This window comes from Procambarus clarkii, chromosome 14, assembly GCF_040958095.1.
Source record: "Procambarus clarkii isolate CNS0578487 chromosome 14, FALCON_Pclarkii_2.0, whole genome shotgun sequence".
Taxonomy (NCBI): Eukaryota; Metazoa; Arthropoda; class Malacostraca; order Decapoda; family Cambaridae; genus Procambarus; species Procambarus clarkii.
The window spans coordinates 42,841,673-42,863,205 of NC_091163.1; the positions used below are offsets into that span (position 1 = coordinate 42,841,673).

At 41.6% G+C, this 21,533-nt stretch overlaps 1 protein-coding gene across 3 annotated transcripts in view; it reads left to right on the plus strand.

Annotated features, from left to right (window-relative positions):
• Positions 1–563: 563 nt before the first annotated feature.
• Positions 564–21,533, plus strand: part of LOC138364616 (uncharacterized) — a 155,363-nt gene continuing 134,393 nt past the window's right edge. Inside the window, exon 1 of one of the 3 annotated variants that reach the window (XM_069324562.1) lies at positions 564–607. In XM_069324562.1, coding sequence (XP_069180663.1) covers positions 574–607 — 34 coding nt within the window. In that variant the 5' untranslated portion in view covers positions 564–573. Of the gene's footprint in view, positions 608–6,370; positions 6,713–21,533 lie in introns of those variants that run through there. The other 2 variants (XM_069324564.1, XM_069324563.1) reach the window with 2 other exon arrangements.

A 21,533-nucleotide genomic window follows, 5' to 3' on the forward strand; every position in this document is an offset into this window, starting at 1 on the left:
TTCACGGTTGATGGGCTGGATTTTATTTTGTTGACTATTACACATTGGGTTCTGTCAGTCAGGAAATTGTAGATCCATCTGCCTATTTTCCCGGTAATTCCTTTTGAACGCATTTTATGTGCAATAACACCATGGTCACATTTATCAAAAGCTTTTGCGAAATTGTGTAAATTACATCAGCGTTTTGTTTGTCTTCCATAGCATCTAATGCCATATCATAGTGGTCCAGCAACTGCGACAGGCAAGAGCGTGTGTTTAGCTAAACACAGATGCCGAAGAAACATAAGAAAATTCACCTTCGCAAACAGAGTGGTAGACGGTTGGAACAAGTTAGGTGAGAAGGTGGTGGAGGCCAAGACCGTCAGTAGTTTCAAAGCGTTATATGACAAAGAGTGCTGGGAAGACGGGACACCACGAGCGTAGCTCTCATCCTGTAACTACACTTAGGTAATTACGAGCTGCGCCGCATGTTTGCGCAGCTCCCTGCTCCCCGGGAGGGGGAGGGGGAAGGGGGAGCCCCAGACCCCCGCGCCGGGGATCCCCGCCCCAGTTCCTCGGCTGATGGGATAGTGAATGGTCGTGTGGCTCCAGCTCCAGTCTTGTCTCGGTGCTGTGACTTATTTTCAGTTCTGCTCTTAAGGTGGTCATGTGAGCTGGGAGTAGTATTGTCAGGTACTCGGGCTGCATGTGCTTAGGGTCACTTTCCCTGAGTGCCCTGTAAGTACCGCCCTTGGGGCTTGGAGTTGCCTTCCACAAGTCACCTTGGGTCTACCTCTGTTGGCTTTTCGCTGCTTGGCGTTTGGCCACCCTGAGTGTTTGGGGGTTTTCCTCCCTTGTTTACCTTGGGGTAAGTGGTAGTTATAGCACTGGTGGGGTGCAGGGTACTGTGTAGCTAGTTTTCAGCCTATATATGCCTATATATAAACCTGTTATAGGTTTTCAACCTATAACAGCGGCCGGCTCTGTTCCCTCTGGGTACGCTGTCCACTTGTGTGGTTTTTCTTTTATGTTTGTTTTTGCCAGGTAGGTGGGTCTGCCTTGTGTTCCCCCCCCCCTTATATTAGGGTAGTTTGTGTGGTGGCACCCCCTGCTTCGCCCTCACGGGTGGACACGTCCCGTGGGTTCAGCTTTAGCAGTTTGCTTAGTAGTTTGGGGAGCCAGTTAGCAGTGCCCTGCCTGGGATAACCCTTAGCAGACCCAGTCTAGGGGCCCTGGGAAACCCCACAGGGGCTCTCGGGTCCGATAGTGGAGACCCTTGCGTCCCCTCTCGCTTTGTGCGAGTTGAGGGTTGCTCTGTCCCTTTGTCTCAGGGTGACTCTCCTTGTTTTTGCCTCCGTCATGCTGCCTGATGGGTCAGTGACACATTCGACCTCGAGTCCTGCGAGCTTTGTTGTTTGTTCGTGACTCAATTCACCCAGTCTGCTGACAAATTCTCTTGGGTGCAGGCAGCTCGCACGTTGCAGGGTAAGTTGTTGCAATGCAGCCTCGGGGCGTCGCTTCCCCGGACGCCCCGAGGCTGCCCCGCTTTGTGTAGGGACCTACACTTGGGGTTTTGGTCGCTTCAGCCTTGGTTCCTTCCACTCCCCCCTTGTTTTTCCCCCTCCTGCTTCCGACCCCTACGCATCTGCAGGCTTCGGGGTCGGGGCGGGGTTAGAGGTTTCTGAGGCTTGGGCAGTTTCGGGGGTAGCTGCGGAGGCATTAGAGTCTGTTCCTCCGGCCGATGCTCCGGGGTCTGACCAGTGGGCCCCTTCTCTTCCAGCTGTCTCGGCTGCCCCGGCTTTTTCTTGAGACCAGGGCTTTGGAGGTCGACTCGGCCCTGGGGCCTGGTGTAGAGGCTCCTGGGGTTGGGGAGGAGCGGCCTTGGGGGCCTTGGGCTCCTTTGGACCTCGCCTGGATTTCCATCCTTCTGAGTGGGGCTTACTGTTGCAAGGAGTGGGGTTTTTTTTCCCCCCCTCAGCGTACGATTTGGACTTGTGGTTCTGCTCCTCCCCGGGTTCGGTTCTGTGTCCCTGTGGTTTCTTCGGTTCCATCTTCCGGAGGTTTTTGGCTACCCGCATCTCTTCGCCTGCGGTGCAGTCAGCCTTTGCGGCTTACCTCCTGCGTGACCCGGAGTTTGCCTATGAAATGGTTCCTTCTGCGTTCGGGTTTGGATCGTCGTGTCCTTACCAGGTGCGTTGTGAGGTTCCGGGTTCGTCCTTGGCTTGCAGACTGCTCCTTGTTTTCGCTGGATGCTTGGGACTCGTTCTGTCGAGCCCACACATTTGAGTGGCACGAGACGTTGATGGTGGTCCGGGTTTTCCTGGGGGAAATTTTGTGCATCTTATTGAGTGTCTTTTTGCTCCTGCTCTTCTGCGGGATTTTGGTGCGAGGCGGCTCTTTGTGCGGGTTCCTTCCCTGTCGGCTGCTCTTGGGGTGGTGGATTTGCGTGCTCATGGCTTTTTGGTTTCGGTCCTGCGTTTCTTTTCCCTCCTGGAGCTGTCTTCGGATTGGCTTGAGGAGGATGTAGAGGTGCTTGGGGACATTCCTGTGTCTGGCACCTTGGTTTCTGCTGCTCGGGCGTCGTCTCCCATGTTGAAGCTCTTTGCGCCGGTCCTGCGGGAGGCATTGCTATGGTTTTGTTGTGGGGCGTCAGTGCTACCCCTTTCGTTGTCTCCTCTTCGGGATGTATATGGCACCTCACTTGTTCACACGCCTTACCCAGGTCGTGGTGGCCCGTTTGCGGCTGTTACATGTTCGGACGTTGGCTTACTTCGACGACTGGCTGGTTTGGGTTCCCGGTTGGTCTGCGTGTCTGCTCGCCAGGGATTGGTGTTTTCCCAGCTCGCCGGGTTCGGGTTCCTGGTGAACTGGTGGAAGTCCCGTTGGTTCGCTCCCAGGTTCGGTCCTGGCTGGGTCTTGTGTGGGACTCTCGGACCGCTTCCTTGTCTCTTCCTCCGGAGTCTCTCCTTCAGCTGCGGTCTTGCCTGTGTCTGTTTCTGGGGGGCTCCTAGGTCACCCAGCGGTTGCTCGTGGGTTTGTGCAGGAGCCTGAGCTTTGCGATGTTGTTCTACCCACTGGGTTGGGTTTGGCTTCGTCGGCTGTTCTGGTTCCTTCAGGAACGTCCCTTCCACCTCTCTCGCGATCACTGGGTTCGACCCCCAGAGGCTTTGCATCGGCTGCTGCGTCTCCGGCTTCATCTACGGGTTTTCGGGGTTCAGTGCCTTGGCGCCTGCCCGAGCCCTCGCTCGTTGTGTTCCCGGATGCATCGTCACTAGGCTCCGGCTTTATGATCAGTGCTCACCAGGCCGGCCAAGGGCGGTGGGGTCCGTCCTTCCGTCGTGTCCAAGGCATGGTCGGTCGACGCCGACTCCTTCCTTTGGCTCTGTCGGATGTTCGGGCGCCCGTAGGTGGACCTCTTCGCGTCAGCTTGGTCGAGGAATCTTCTGTTTTTCGTGGCACCCTTCCCCAACTGCAAGGCTGTCGGGTTCGACGCGTTTCGGCGGGTCTGGTCAAGGTGGGGATTCCTGTACCTCTTTCCCCGGTTCAGCTGTTATTCCTGGTCTTGGCTTGTTTGAAGGCTTCCCAAGGTCGCATGGTCCTCTTGGCCCCGTGGTGGCCAGCCCAGCCGTGGTTTCTGGGGGCTGCTTCCACAGTGTCCGAACCCGGAGGTTTTTTCTGTGGCTCCGCCTCTTCTGGAGATCGGGCCGGTCCGGTATGATTCTGGTTTGCTCTTCTCCACAAGTCTTCGCGTTTGGTGATTTTTATTCATGTTTCTCACCATCCCTATGGTGAGCAGATGACTTCATTGTTGGTTTCTCACCTGCAGGTTCCTCTCGGCGGCAGTATGAAGTTTCCTGGTGTTCCTTCCGGTTCTTTTGGCCCTTCATCGTTGTTCATCGCTTTTGATTTGGGTGTTGTCCTTTCTCTCTTGGTTGTTCCAGGCCCGTCATCTGCTGCCTAATACTGTCGCCTCATATCATGCAGCGCTGGCGGAGCTACTACTGCTAGCTTTCGGTATTGATGTTCCTTCTGCACCGTTTTGCAGGCTGTCTCATGCGTTGTTTCACCTCCGGCCAGCTTATGCACTGCCTGTGCTGTCCTGGTCTTTGGACAGAGACAGCACTCCTGTCTTCTTCTCCTCGGTTTGTTGTGGCTCCTTCGGTTCAGGATTGCTTTGCTAAGGCTCTTTTTCTGTTGGCATTGGCCTCTTGGGGTCGTGTGGCGGAGCTTCATGCTCTTCTCAGGCGCAGTGGTTTTTGCTCCTCTGGTCGTGGTCATAGGTTTCTTCGTCTGCAGCCATCTCCCTTTTTTCTGGTGAAGAATGTGACTGCTGCTTTCTGGAGGGGTCCTTGGGTTGTTGGGCCGGGGGTTCACCTTGTGTTGTATCCGGTTGCGGCCCTCCGCCGTTATCTGCACGCCACGGCTTCTGTGTCCGGGGACGCGCTTTATGTTGATCCTGTTTCCCTTCTTCCCTGTTTGCGGGTTCGGGTCTCAGGTAGTCCACGGAGTTATTAAATCTAGCCAGCCTGCGGTCTATCCCCGTGCCCATGACGTTCGTAAGTTTGTTGCTCTAGCTGCCATCTTCGGTGATAGGTCTTGGGCTGACATTCGGGCACGGGGTTTTTGGCAGCCGGACAGTCCTAGCTGTGCACCCCCATGTGAACGTTGCTGGTCCCAGTCGGGCCTGTGTTGCTTTAGGTCAGCGGATACAGCCTGTTGTCTCGACTTCATGTTGAGGAGTGGAGCACCGACCGCCTCCCGGGTATGTCCCCTTGTTTTCTTAGGTAGTCTTTGGTGAAGTAGCTCTGGGGAGCCGTAGGGGCTCCCCCCAGAAAACCAGCATTGAATGTAATGAAACGCCATTTTCTGGGTGAGTCCCGGAGGCTTCCTGACACCCTCCCGCCCTCTGGTCGGCTTTTTTTTCGCGATTTTGATATCCAGCCTCAGAAATGGGGCGCGGATCGACGGCGCGGGGGTCTGGGGCTCCCCCTCCCCAGGGAGGAGGGAGCTGCGCAGATATGCGCCGCGGCTCGTGTGACGTCATGTTTGTTTGTTTTTCTTTGGGAGTTCTGTCCACTCGTTTGTCGATTTTCGTTGTTAACCAGAATAGGAGTTTGTTTTGCAACTGTCCCGGTTGATGGCAGATATAGATTACTTTTAAGCGTGTTAGTTCTTGGTGGTAGTAAAGAGCAGTACCACCACCTCTCTGAATTTGACGACAGTTGTGAATTGCTGAGTAGTTAGGCATGTTAAAGAGTTGAGTAGTATCCTCTTTCAACCACGTTTCAGTAAGTATAATAAAAGAGAATTTGTTGTCAATAGTTTTAATCAAGGCACTAACATCATCGAAGTGTTTACCTAGGGATCTAACGTTCAAGTTGATTACAGAGACATTGTGATTATGTGTTAATACATTGTTTACATCATGTGCTGTAAAATATCTGCAATTTTGATCATTAAAGTGATGATTGTCATAGATAGTAGATAAGAGGTTTAGTTCTGGGTCTATACTTGTCTGCATAAAAAGGCTGGTTGAAGGAAAACAAGGCAAGAATGGCAATTACAAAATAGAATTTTGATATAAAAGGGGGAAAAATATATAAACAAGACTATACAAAACAAACACAAAATGAACAAAAAAAGAAAAAAATGAGGTAGCTTACAAGGGGCTTACAAGTACTCTCAGGTACACTGTAAGTAATAATTTGCATTTTGAGACACAGGCAAAACCAGGGGTACAATGGAGTAAGGGAGTATGGCGAGGCTAGGCAACCTAGGTAATAAATGAAATCAAAGAAAAAAGTTGAATAATAAACATAGACAAATTTAAGCTAAAGATTATTAACAATAAGTAGTTTAGTTATGAACGTATAATTAATAAGACCTAAAGAAATATTAAAGCACTCAGTCAACTAAGTCCAATAAATGACTAGTAAAAAGTAAATTAAAAATTAATTTAAAAAGTGAAACAAAGAGACTTAGGATACGTAGCCCGCACTAGGTGACAAGGGGGTTAATTATGTTGACTCATTGAGAGTGATAATAAGGTGAGACAAACCACATTGGGTGAAGAAAGTGTTGAGGTTATCCTCATTAGCAATTGTAAACATTTTACCTACTGAAGTCTTTCTCACTTTAATCAAGCCATCTCTAACGAAGCACTGAGGAATCACATCTGGGTTTTGATGACGGATTTGACGTAGGCGGTAGAGGAGTTGCTGTCTTTTTCTAGTCAAGCACTCGTTGATGTAGATTCCCTGTCGTTGAGTGATGTAACACTCAATCACCAATGTTGTGCTTTCACAACCCACTCTACCTTCTTCAATATAAATAAATAAATATAAATAAATACATACCGGTAAATAATAACTAAATAAAACACAACATTAGACATAAGTGTGGGCAAAGATCAGTAACCAAAGAAAATGGAAGAAGGAAGGTGGCGGGGAAGCGAGCGAGTGACGTCATCACAACAAAGGTTCCACTATTGGACGTGTACACGACCCGTGAGATAACACTGACGCTCCTCGCCTATCTTAAAGACGGTCTCCTGTGTCCAAAATACCCGCCAAATTGTCCCTCCCACAATACTCACAAGACAGTTGTGGCAGTGTAAGTGTGTGGTGAGGGCACACCACTGAAGACATTGAGGATATACCACGAGGAAGAGACAAAACTGTTGAAGAAAGGAGTCACTGGCTCCACCTGACCACCTTGGGCCACATTCACCAAGGTACTTACCAATGGTTTTCTTCTTAGCTACCAATGTTTTTCTTCTTAGCTACCAATGTTTTTCTTCTTAGCTACCAATGTTTTTCTTCTTAGCTACCAATGTTTTTCTTCTTAGCGCCTTCGTGGCGGGTCCGTCTAAAAGCCAACAAACTTTGTAAAATCTCTTTATGTATGTACCTTACCTAAATAAAAATTATTATTATTATTATTATTAATTACCACAAGCTACACAAGCTTCAGAAAGCTTCCTGGCAATACGTTAGTAATGAATACTAGAAGGTTGTAACAGAACCCATGAGCACTACACCAGAAATAAATACAGTTTTGATATTCCTAGAGTACGACTTAATCAAACTAGAAATGCTCTACAAATCAAGGGACCCAGAATGTGGAATGACCTTCCCAACCATGTTAAAGACTGTACCTCTCTCAACCAGTTTAAGATAAAAACGAAGCTATACCTAATGCCCGAAACGCTTTGCGTAATAGTGGCTTTAGGCATTGTACTAGCTCTACCTATAAGTCAACCAATCTCTGTAAAAATTTATTGTATGTATGTACCTTACCTAAATAAACATTTTATTTTATTTTATTTTTAATAAATATGATATGTTAGCTTAGGCTGATCTAACCTAAACTAACCTAACCTAACCTAACCTAACTTAACCAAACTAAACCTAACCTAACCTAACCTAACCGACACTTGGATCGTCGACTTTATTTGGCGTCACCAGCTCTTGTATTTTCGTCTAATTTCTTAATAAAAATATACTTTTTCAGATTAAAATTATGCTTTCTCGTGTTGTACATTCAGCACCAACATTATAATGAGTAAATATATCATATTATTCATTACTAACATAAGCTTTCTGAAGCTTTGTGTAGCTTGTGGTAATTAGACGGACCGCTTTTGGCGACTACGTCGGTATTCAGGTAGCAATACCAAGAAGAAAAACCTTCGTAACTTTGGTCCGTCATCTAAGTGTACTGTCGACCACTCGTAACTGGATATAACTCAATTTTTCTCTACTACATAACACTGGGATTGATTTTAATATAAACAAAAGATTATTAGTTGGTGAATCTCGTGAAGAGGAGTCCTTCGTGTTAGTTATATATGCATTCTCTGCTTGAAACTTGAAGTAAATATGTCTTTTATGATAGGAGAATTAGTTTTATAATAGCAAGATATTATACCAGTAGTTATTAAGTAAATAAACACTGGTGAACCTGAAATATGAGAGAAGGTTATGAGCCCTGCCTGATGGGAGCATTTACTATCACCAAATGTCCCTGTTCACCTAGTAATCAGTAAGGGTGTACCTTAGCTATACATACACACATTTAATTTATTTTGTTTGGTTATATTTTGAAATTAAATCTGGGTGAGACACAAAAGAAAAATATCCTGCACAAAGATGTTAGGTTAGGGTAAAAACTTCAAAAACTTTTCTCATTGAATACTTAAACCTATAATTATGACTATATGGACTATTAAAAAAAAGAGAGAGGGAAGTAGGGGTTCAAGACCTCTTCCTGTTACACAATTTGGGTGTGTGGAACCAGTAATTATCAAAAGAAGGCACCATGCCGGGAAGGCTATGTAGCATAAAGGCAGTGAGGTGAGTCGGCTACTTATTTGAGGAATGCTTATTTTATTTACCTTATAAGTTGAGGCAGCCTATTTTATTTGAGGAATGCTCAGCTGATAACTCTACATTTAGCATGGAACAAATTTGTGTCCAAGACCTCTTCCTGTTACACAATTTGGCTGTGTAACAATCAGTAAGTAATTATCAAAAGAAGGCACCAAGCTGGGAAGGCTATGTAGCACCATTGTGTGTAGCAATAAACCTAATTTTTTAACAAATAATGCACCTGTGAGAAACAAATCCTGTCAGCTGTAAAAATATTGATGCAGTTAAATAAAAAATATAATGAAAGAAATATTACTGGTTATTTGTATTCTATCTTTTTGTACTATACAGTACAGTATATCCAAAGAAGTGAAAAATTGAGACATAATGCACAATTTAATGAATGATTCAAAAGAAATATGACTACTGTATTACATATCAACATGAGATCTTAATGATCCATGGTTAACATGATTTAATAAGGGTAATATTGGTAATAACACAAACTATAATTTAAAATCTTTATTACTGATATTTTTGTATTAAAAAGCTTAGGTATACATAGCAATGTGCTGCTACCCTATTCTATATGGAAGATTACACAGTGTAGATAAAAAACTAGCTATAAGTTCATCTAATACTCCCATCTCACAGGATGGTTAGTCATACATGGAATCAGGGGAGAAATTACCTGCCTCAATACAAAAAAATAAATCAACTCTGACTAAACAATAACTTCACAATTTTCACGAGAGGTAAGCACTGAATCATGGAAACATTATATTATAACTACAGTACTCTTACTAGTTTCTACAAGACTCCTCTCAAACAATGTATTTTTTTAACATGCTTAGGCATACACAGCAATGTGCTGCTTCCCTATTCTGTATGAAGGACCATATAGTTCATTCTCTGAAACTCTCCCTGGACAGATGTAATAGGACCCATTATCACCACACCAGAAATAAACATCTCCTTGATATCCCCAGGGTCAAACTTAATCTGTGTAAACACTCTGTGCAAATAAAGGGACCTAGTCTATGGAACTCACTCCCTAATGAAATGAAAAGCTGTCAGACTTTTACCTCATTCAAAAACAAAACCAAAAAGTACCTAATTTCATCTTCATAGTTTCCTACACTGTGCTTTAAATTTGGTCTGTATCTAGTGTTACCCAATCTCCTAATCTTTATGTACTAAATCCAAACAATATTACCTTTGTGATCATATAAATATAAATAAATAATAAATGTTTATTTAGGTAAGGTACATACATACAAGAGATTTTACAAAGTTTGTTGGATTAATAGATAGAGCTAGTACATACAATGCCTAAAGCCACTATTACGCAAAGTGTTTCGGGCAGGAAAAACATTAATGACTAAAGCTTAATACTAATGGGTATAAAGAATAAAATGTGTTGAGAACAAATAAAAATAGAGGTAAAAGAGGGGGGAACATGGCTGAAAAAGCAGCACAAATACAATTACAAATTATTACAGACAATTACATTCAAACAGCGTTGTTTTGAAAAAAAATAGACATGGGTTGACAACAGAGGGGTAAGGTATGTTACAGGGAATTTATTAGGTAGTGCTTCGTTTTTATCTTAAACTGGTTGAGAGAGGTACAGTCTTTAACATGGTTGGGAAGGTCATTCCACATTCTGGGTCCCTTGATTTGAAGAGCATTTCTAGTTTGATTAAGTCGTACTCTTGGAATATCAAAACTGTATTTATTTCTGGTGTGGTGCTCATGGGTTCTGTTACAACCTTCAATGAATCTTTTGAGGTCAGGATTGGCATTACAGTTCAGCGTTTTATATATGTATAATACACATGAGAGAATGTGCAGTGACTTAATATCTAACATATTCAGAGATTTGAGTAGGGGTACCGAGTGATGTCTGGGGCTAGAGTTGGATATTGTCCTAATAGCAGCTTTGTGTTGAGTAATTAGAGGACGTAAATGATTTTAGGTAGTAGAACCCCAAGCACAAATACCATAGTTGAGATATGGATAGATATGGATGGTAAACATTTTGATGATATAAATGCACTACTTACAGCACTAGGTACTAAATTATCACTCATCATTTTAACAGAAACTTGGCTAAGTAATGACTATACCCAACTCTACAATTTAGCTGGTTATAAAGCCATTCATAACTGCAGGCCTAATAAAAAAGGTGGTGGCACAGCAATATATTACTAAGATACCTTCATTTGCAATAGTGTCATTAGTGATAGAGATGACTATTGTGAATATACCTTTGCCAAGTTCTCCAGTAAATCCCTTAAATCCTCCCTGACTATCGGTGCCATCTATAGATTTCCTAATACCAACATAGCTTTATTCTCTGACAATGTAAGGAATCTTATCATAAATAACAATCTCAACAAAAATCACATCATTCTGGGAGGTGATTTCAATATTGACCTGGGTCTTCAAAACAACCCTCAAGTTGACTATTTCCGTAACAGCATGCACTCCTGTATGCTAATCCCCACAATCACCAAGCCCACCCGAGTCACTCAAACATCTGCCACTACCCTGGATCACCTATGGACTAATATAACTGCTCCCCTTACATCTGGGGTAATTTATGACAACAACTGACCACTATCCTACTTTCCTCATAGCAAACATTGACACATCACCACCAGAAACCATGAAACTTTCATTCAGGCTACATAGTGAATCAGCTTTAGGCAATCTCTCTAATGCACTTCACAATATTAACTGGGAATCTGAATTTAATAATTCACAGGATATAAACTCATCAACTAACCTCTTTCTCTCCAAAACTCTAAGCCTCTACAACACTCACTGTCCCCTCCTTACCAAACAAGTAACTGATAAAAGAAAAAATAACCCGTGGCTCACAAGTGGCATAATTAAATCAATCAACAAAAAACATGAATACGAAAAGAAATTTAGGAGTGGCCTAGTTTCAAAGGAAGTAGTTAAAAGGTACTCATCAGTGCTTACCAGTATCATAAGAAAAGCAAAACTTTCATATTATGAGACTAGATTCAAAGAAGCAAAAGGCAACATGAAAAGCACATGGAATACCATCTCTAATATCCTGGGAACTAAACAACATTAACATTCCCACAACCAGATAACACTCTCTATGGATGGCCTTGCACCGTCATCTGACTTAGAAATGGCGAATGAATTTAATAGCTTCTTTTCATCGATTGGTGCTAACCTTGCAAGTAAAATCCCACAGACTCAGACACATATCAACACATATCTCTCTGGCAGCTATCCAAACTCTCTTCTCCTCTCACCAGTCAGCCCGACAGATGTTGTGTCCATCATACACTCACTAAAAAACAAAGCTGGGAACATCAGTGAAATCCCATCCATTGTATACAAGAGCGCCTCCCATGCCCTTGCGCCACCTATAGCTCTGCTGTTCAACAAATCCCTTGAGTGTCATACCTTCCCTGATATCCTTAAAAAAGCAAGAGTAACGCCAGTTCATAAAGGAGGTAATCCGTCAGACATAAACAACTATAGACCAATATCGAACCTACCCATACTATCAAAAATATTTGAAAAAATTATCTACAAACAGCTCTACTCCTATGTCGTAAAATTCGACATTCTTAGCCCCTGTCAGTTTGGCTTCCGCTCTCAAAAGAGTACCAACGATGCAATTATTAGTCTCCTTGATATAATTTACTCAGCCCTTGACAAAAATGAGTTTCCAATTGGACTCTTCATTGACCTGAGAAAGGCCTTTGATACTGTTAATCACGATTACCTCTTATGTAAACTCCATCATTATGGAATCCGAGGCCATGCACTGGACTATATCCAATCCTATCTTAGTGATAGACACCAATGTGTAGCCATCAATAATATAATCTCTCCCATTCTAGCAATAACCGTTGGAGTGCCACAGGGCAGCATCTTGGGACCTCTTCTATTTCTTATATACATTAATGATCTGCCTAATGTCTCTAACATTCTGAAACCTATTTTGTTTGCTGATGATACTACCCTCATATACTCCAACCCCAACCCACATACACTAAATGATGTTGTTAATAATGAACTAAAAAAAGTCCACTTATGGATGTCAACCAACAAACTAACACTTAACATAGAAAAGACCTACTACATCCTATTTGGAAGCAAATCTACAAATGCAATTCAGCTTCAGATAGACAATGTAAACATTAGCAATAAAAATGATGGAAAGTTTCTTGGCATATTCCTAGACAAGAGACTCAACTTCAGTACCCACATACAACACATAACTAAGAAAGTCTCTAAAACAGTTGGTATACTCTCCAAAATCAGATATTATGTACCTAACTCTGCTCTCATCTCTCTATATTATGCACTAATCTATTCCTATCTCAACTATGGTATCTGTGCATGGGGTTCAACCACTGCAAACCACCTCAAGTCCATCATCACCCAGCAAAAATCTGCTATCAGAATAATATCAAATTCTGCTTTCAGACAACACACAGCCCCCTTGTTTAACTCCCTAAACATGCTAAACATAAACTCACTCCATAAATTCTCTTGTCAACTACATTTATAAAACCCTGTTCTTAAATGCAAATCCTTGTCTGAAACTCTTCCTGGACAGATGTAATAGGACCCATTATCACCACACCAGAAATTAATATCTCTTTGATATCCCCAGAGTTAAACTTACTCTGTGCAAACACTCTATGCAAATAAAGGGACCCAGTTTTTGGAACTCGCTCCCTACTGAATTGAAAAGCTGTCCAACTTTTACATCATTCAAAATCAATACTAAAAAGTACCTAATTTCATCTTCATAGTTTTTCACTTTTTGCCTTAAAATTGCACTGTATCTATTGCTACCCAATCTCCCAACCTTTATGTTCCCAATTTGAACATCTTTACCATTGTGATCATTGCTGTCTTCTTATATGTGCTGCCAATCTGCTGTATGGTGTTTATAAATCTTGTTTATCTGTATCTTTTGCTACCCAGTCTCCCAATCTTTATGTACCCAATCTGAACATCTTTACCATTGTGATCATTGCTGTCTTATATGTGCTGTCAATCTGCTGTATGGTGTCTATTAATCTTGTTTTAAATTACTAATCAAGCTGTCAATGTAATCAATCAGAGCTTTAATATAACAAGGTGCTTTAATATACTTACTAAGCTCTCTCATATCATTTTTCTCTTGCAATGTATCTTTATCATTTATCAATTCTGATAGAAATTACCTACTTAAAATTATCTACTAGATTAAGGACCTGCCCGAAACGCTGTGCGTACTAGTGGCTTTACAAGAATGTAAATACTGTACTATCCAATGTATTCTCACAAACCCAATGTACCTTCTTGTATATATATAAATAAATAAATAAATAAAAGATGAGGGAGTAATAGAGAGTCACCAGGGCAGGGCGGGGTACATAATATCTGATCTTAGAAAGAATGCCAACAGTTTTTGAAACTTTTTTTGATATATTTAGAATGTGTCCCTGGAAATTCAGCTTGTGGTCGATGAGAACGCCAAGGAATTTGCCATCTAATTTGTTACAAATTTGGGTATTGTTTATTTTGAGATTTATTTGATTAGAGGATTTATTGCCAAACAGAATATAGAACGTTTTGTCAATGTTAAGGGTGAGTTTGTTGGCAGTTAGCCAAAGATGGACTTTCTTTAACTCAGTATTTACTGTGGCATTTAGAGCAAGGGGGTCAGGACTGGAGTAAATGAAGGTTGTGTCGTCAGCAAATAGAATTGGTTTGAGGTGTTGGGAGGCATTTGGAAGGTCATTAATGTAGATGAGAAAGAGGAGAGGGCCAAGTATGCTGCCCTGAGGAACACCAATGTTGATGGGTAGGGTGGGAGAAATTGTATTATTCACAGAAACATATTGGAGCCTGTCAGTAAGATAAGATTTGAGGTATTGCAGGGAGTGTCCTCTGACTCCATAATGATGTAATTTAAGAAGAAGGTTTTGGTGGTTGACAGTGTCAAAAGCCTTACGCAGGTCCACAAATAACCCAACAGGGAACTGCTTTTTATCAAGAGCTGTGTGAATCAAGTTAATCATACTAATAAGTGCATCGTTAGTGCTTTTTTTTGGGTCTGAAGCCATATTGACAAGAGCTAAGTATATTGTGCTTGGCTAGAAAAGAGTAAAGCTGCTTGTAGATTAGTTTTTCAAATATTTTTGACAAGTTAGGCAGGATTGATATAGGTCTGTAGTTGTTAACATCTGTGAGATCACCACATTTGTGGACAGGGGTTACTCTTGCTTTTTTTTAGAATGTCAGGAAAGGTTTGGAGTTCAAATGACTTGTTGAAGAGCAAAGCAATAGCAGGGGCTAAAGATCTGGAGTTTTTTTTTGTAAATTAAAGTTGGTATCTCCTCGAGGGCACTAGACTTGGTATTAAGGGAAAGGATTATCTCATTGATGTCAGTGGAATTAATAGGCTTTAGGTACAGAGACTGTGGATAGTTATCTGTAAGATAGTCCTTAACATCAGTACTGGAAGATGGAATATCATTTGCAAGGGATGACCCAATGGAAGAGAAGAACCTATTGAACTCAATAGCAGAATCAGAGGCTGACAGCTGACCAGTGTTTTTGGACAGGAGTGTTGGTTTGTTATTTAAAATCTTCTTTGATCCCAATATTTGTGAAATTGTGCTCCAAGTTTTTTTAATGTTGCTCTTTATTTGTGTAAATTTATCTTCATAGTATTTAGTTTTGGCTCGTCTAATTATTTTAGATAGCAATAACGAGTAATTCTTTGAGAATTCTTTGGAGACGGTTCCTAACCTATACTTCTTCTCAAGGTCGTGTTTTTTGTTAATGGATTTAAGTATTCCCTTTGTAAGCCAAGGATTGTTAAGCCTTTTGTTTGTGACTTGTTTTGTAAGCATAGGACAGTGGGTGTTATAAAGGCTAAGAGTTGTTTGAAGAAAAGATTGCACTGCTAGGTTGATGTCCTCTATGTTACCTAACCAGTTGACATTATCAGCAGCAGTTATAAAATTGTTTATAGCAGTTTCATTGTGCAGCCTAAAGCTTAACTCCCTTGACTCAAGAGGTGGTTTGATAATGTTAGTTAAGAGAAATGTGGGGTAATGGTCTGTAGTGCTATCGGTGATTATACCTGAAGTAAGCGGAGAGGTTATGTTGGTCCAGATGTGATCTAGAGTCGTAGCAGTACTATCAGTGATTCTAGTTGGTCTAGTGATTAAGGGTATGAGGAAGCAGGAATTCATACAGTTGAGGAAGCTAACAGCAGTAGGGTGTTCTGGCTCGCAGAGGTCAATATTAAAGTCCCTTGCGATAATTAGATGGTTTTTGTTCAGTCTGTTATCTAGTATTAGATTTCTAAGGTTTGAATTGAATTCGGACACATCAGTGTTAGGAATTCTATAGACTGCACCCACAGACAGGACAGACTCGGCACCCTTGACTCTGAAACTGGCGAAGATATACTCCCCACAGCAGTCTCTAGTTCTAATTATTTTTGAGCATGTTAGTTCTTGGTGGTAGTAAAGAGCAGTACCACCACCTCTCTGAATTTGACGACAGTTGTGAATTGCCGAGTAGTTAGGCATGTTAAAGAGTTGAGTAGTATCCTCTTTCAACCACGTTTCAGTAAGTATAATAAAAGAGAATTTGTTGTCAATAGTTTCAATCAAGGCACTAACATCATCGAAGTGTTTACCTAGGGATCTAACGTTCGAGTTGATTACAGAGATATTGTGATTATCTGTTAATACATTGTTTACATCATGTGCTGTAAAATATCTGCAATTTTGATCATTGAAGTGAAGATTGTCATAGATAGTGGATAAGAGGTTTAGTTCTGGGTCTATACTTGTCTGCATAAAAAGGCTGGTTGCAGGAAAACAAGGCAAGAATAGCAAATTACAAAATAGAAAACAAAGAAAAAAGTAGAATAAAAATTCTAAAGTAATATAAACTTAATGGTAATTTTAAGTAAAAAACAATTAATGGGAACTAGGAATGTAAAAAATGAACTAGAATAATTAATAACAATAGATGACCAAAAAAGTAAAAAAGCAATTATGAAATCTATAAAATGAAAAGCTTGCTTACTATACTATTATAAGTACACTAGTTGAATACTAAAGTTACACTAAAACAAACTGAGGTAGTTTAAATAGAGATACACTCAGGAACACTGGATAATGAAGTTAATACTAGAGGACACAGGCAAAGCCAGTGTACTATGGAACATGGGAGTAAAAAGAAAAAAGACAATAATAAAGATGACAATATTATTATTTTTTTTTTATTTTTCTTTTTAACTAAAGTTAAAACCTTTTGAAAGGAAAGGCAGAGCTAGAGTACACAAAGGTAGTTAAATGAGATTATAATTTGAATTCAGGCTATACAGCAGTTATCCCACAGTCACTGAGGAAAGAATTAAGGTGAGCTTCAGTGGTTATTGAATAGGTTTTTCCAGTGTCGGTCCTCCTAGCTATAATTTTAGCATCTCGCACAAAACAGTGTTTAATTGTAGGGGAATTTTTGCAGAAACCACGCAGTTTAAAAAAGAGATTTTGCCTGAACCTGGTCAGACATTCATTCACATAAACAGTGGATTTACTAGCGACTGCAGATGAGATAAGATCAGATTTGCGGGAGCAGCTATCTAGTTTTAAACATATTCTCCTGTTATTAGTACCAGATGATTTGGTACCCACTATAAGCTGCTTTGATGTCATTTTTTTTTATTGAATACCTTAACTTATCCTGCAATACCTTGATCACGATGGCAGCACAGTCTTCTCCATCAGTTTCTTGGGGAAAATCACGTGAAGAGATAATTACAGACTCAAGTAGTTTATGTTGGTCTGTATCATCTTGGGTAACAGTGTGTTGTTGTTGTAGGTTGTTCAGATGGTTCTCAAACTGTTGCAATATTTCTTCCTGTTTTTTAGTGGTTTCATCTGGATTAAAGTTAGTAACTGTGTTCTTGAGAAGGTTTAATTCTTGTTCGAGGTGGACGACTTTGGTAGATAGATCTTGATTGTTCTTGAGTAAGTCTCCAGCTTCATTCTGCAAAGATAATAATGAGCCTTGCAGGTTCATTATTAAGGCCGACTGCTCTTTGATTACTTTCATTTGATCTTCATGTACTTGAGTTAATAACTTGAGCCAAGGGTTATCAGCAAGGCGCTTGAAGTCAGAACAAGGGGCAGCAACTCGTTTAAGTTGGTCCATATGGCTACATAATAGTTGCATGGCCCGTGTCGGAGACGGCGCTGTGCCCAGCTGAGATTGTTTGTTATTGTTGACGGGGGGAGAGTCGGTACCCCCCACGGCGGCCACCGAGGGGGAGATAGCTGAACTAATCATGTTGCTAGCCTGGCTAGTAGGGCTATTCTTGTTTGGTGAGCTCTCTTTCTTAAGGGCCTTACCGGTCTTACTTTGCATGGTAGCAGGATAAATGTAGGCAGGAACAAATAGGGAAGACTCGTTGATTAGGCAGCAGTGAACGTCGGGTACAGCTTCCTAGCTCCAGGGAGCAACACTAGCGAGGTCGAAATGAGAGAATTACGGGTTGGTCTTGTTGGTTTCTTCAATCACATTTGGGTCACTGTGTACTTAGCTGCCTTCGGATGATGCTACATCATTTGTTGGTAGCCGAGAGCTCAAGGATCAGCTGATAAAAGAGGAGGGAGGGCAGGGCCGACAGGTGTTGTTGACGTTCGTTCGTCTCGTCCCGTGTTCATTGCTGTCTTCTTTTCAGTGTTAGCAATATGCTGTATTGTGCCTTGTAATTTTTGTTAAACTATCATTCAAGCTGTCAATGCAATCAATCTGAGCTACCTATGTGCTTTAATATACTTTCTAATTTCTCTCATCTTTTTTTTCTTTGTTTTTTTACCATGTACATTACCTGTTATAATTTTTATAAATTTTGCTAGGATTTACGTTAGATTAAGGACCTGCCCGAAATGCTGCACGTACTAGTGGCTTTACAAGAATGTAATCACTATGCTATGTAGCCTCACAATCCCAATGTACCTTGTATATATATTAATAAATAATAATAATAAATAAATAGTCTAGATAAATAACCAGCTACAAACTCATCCAACATCCTCACCTCACAGGACGGCCAGCCATACATGGAATCAGGAGAGAACAAAATACTTAACGCTTTAGTCCGGGCATGACGCAGCATTGCGTCATCCGTTTACTGTCGGTAATCTTGGGGATGACGCAGCATTGTGTCATCCACTAAAATAATTGCCAAAAATCAGGTTTTTTTCTGATTTTTTTGGGACTGTTTGGTAACTGGCAACAAGCCGAATGCAATCTGTGACTACAATACAAACATGAAAGGTGTTGATCACTTTGATCAAATGATCAAATATTATCACTTCATAAGGAAAACTCACAAATGGATGAAGAAAATGACCATCTATTTTGTGCAAATGGCTATCTACAATGCTTATGTGATGTACAACTACTACACAAAAAATACTAAACTATAATACTACATATATTAAAATACTAAATGCTAAACATTTGTGGGCAGGAATTGGGAGTGTAGCTGGAAGGCGTCTGGGCGCTCACTCGCGGTTAACACGTGGCCCGTCTTCAACTCGTCGGTGGGTGGAGCGTGACCAAGTTTTTTATTTTATATGCTAATGTTCCTCTAGAGAATTATGTTGTGAACCCATTGATACCAAAATGAAAGACCTAGGACGAAAATTGAGGTGACCAGAGTGAAAAGAGTGAACACATTTGATTGGTTTTGCGCGCTCCTGGGTAACTCGTTCGCAATTTCTCTGTTTGCTGCGGGTAATTAGTCAGGCTTTTGGAGTTTATGTGCATTTAGTGCTGTAGAGAATTCTATTGCGAACACAATGATACCAAATTTAATCTCGTAGGACGAGAATTAAGGTGACAAAGTTGAAGAGAGTATACACTTTTCAGAATTAACACTCGCTCCCGTGAAACGCTGGGACCCAAATTGCACAGTTGAGGGGTGGCGCGCGGGGCACGCCAAAGTGTTAAGGCTGATCTATTAGCTCCCACTGACAAAATCTGGGTACAGCACAAGAATATCTTCCAATATTCCTGAGTGTATGAAGTAATTACAGAGCTCAAAGTGCCTCATATCATCTGGTATGAAGTCACTGATACTGTAACAGGGCAGTCACAGATATAGTGTTGGAGAGTATGTCCTCCCAAGTAAGACTGAAAAAAGATGTTTTTTTTACCCAGATGGTGCTCAATTCTTCTCTAGGATTTTCAGTGTTTTGTTGGATTTTTGGTCATTTGACCATAACCCATGGAACCACCTACCCGCAGAAGCCGTACCTGCCAAAATCCAGCTAGAAAATATCATTAGGACAATTAGCGAGACTTAACAAGCCCCCAGCTTTTTGTCTTCGTCGAGGCCATTAGATAGATTGTGGCCCTTGGGTAAATTTAGGTAAATATATACGTAAATAGATACCATCACTCCTCAAGTCTTGAGAGCGAGAAGGGGAGCTATACACTATCTCTTAGGAATATGTAGGTAAACAAAAAATGTAACATATTTGTATACTACAGTGTCGGTGCTGACTGTACAAATTGAAAAAAAACATTGTTTTACTTCAAAATATACTAATTTTATAAGAAAATTTGACATAAATATGTCGCAAGTGGTCACGGATAAGCTCTGATATGGCAGCGTCGTGATTGGCTACAGCTGTAAGATGAAAAATGTTACCTTCTCTCTGATTGGCCAAACTAAAAGCGTAGTGACATCTAGTAAGACCTAAGTGAACTACAGTGGTACCTCGGAATACGAGCGTCTCCGTTTACGAGTTTTTCAGAATACGAGCAGTATTTCCTCGGAAAATTTGAATCGGAATACGAGGGTTACCTCGGAATCCGAGTTTGTTGATACGCGTACAGGCCGACCTAGCACGTGGTGGCATGGCGATCGGCGCTCAGTTTACCAGTGCCTCGCACCTAGTGATTATCCTGCCTGAATTCTTCTCTAGGATTTTCAGTGTTTTGTTGGATTTTTGGTCATTTGACCATAAAAGGTGTCATTATATATCTCACCATGGGTCCCAAGAAAGCCAGTGGTAAGGTTCAAGCCAAGAAATCGCATGTGAGGATGACAATAGAGGAAAAGAAAGAGATCATTCAGAAGGAGGCAAATGATACACGTGTTGTTGAACTTTGTAGGCAGTACAACAAATGCACGTCAATGATATGCACTATACTTGCCAAGAAAAAGGACATTATGAGTGCTAACGTGGCAAAAGGCATAAGAACAATCACGAAACAAAGACCACAAATATTTGAGGATGTTGAAAAGAGGAAGTGGTGTCAGATGTGGGAAGACATGCAAACTTTTATTGAAATGACTCGCCCAGAGAAAGCTGTAGTAGGCCGTTGCATTAATCTTTTCAATGACAATGTGATGCCTCACTACAAAGACATCTTGCGAAGAAGGGAAAAACAATCTTCCATGGACATATTTGTTGTGAAAAAATCGAGCAGTGATCCACAACCAGGACCTAGTGGTATGCAGGCAAAACGTGCCAGAGAGTGCGCACCAGAGAGGTCTTCACTGCCTGATGTTATAATGAAAGGGGACTCCCCTTACAAACAGTAACACCTCACCTCCTCTCCCCCTCCTCACCATCTTCCATACGCCAACAGGAGTCATCAGCAAGGGTAAGTAATAACTTGAACATAGTTTTGTAGTGTAGATTTAGATGAATTAGGTATAGAATTTAGTTTGAAGTGAGGTTTTTGGGTAGTCAGGAACGGATTAATTCATTTCCCATTATTTCTTATGGGGAAATTAGCTTCGAATTACGAGTTTTCGGAATATGAGCTGTCTCCAGGAACGGATTAAACTCTTAAACCGAGGTACCACTGTACTTGGAAATCTTCGTAAGTTTACTTCTCTGAATTGCCCTTTGGCGCGTTCTTAGCCGGCACTTAGGAACCTTCGTAGCAAACCTACTGACGAAGAAATACATGGAGCTTCGTGAATCTAGGTCCTTGTTCCTCGCACTCTCATCATCCACCAAAAGTACTTGAGTGCTGTATGCTTCACCATTGTCTTACATAGGCCTATGCAAGTGTTGGCATATGGACATAGGCCTATGGAATTGCTGGGGCTTGGACATTGACTTATCGAATTGTTAGTGT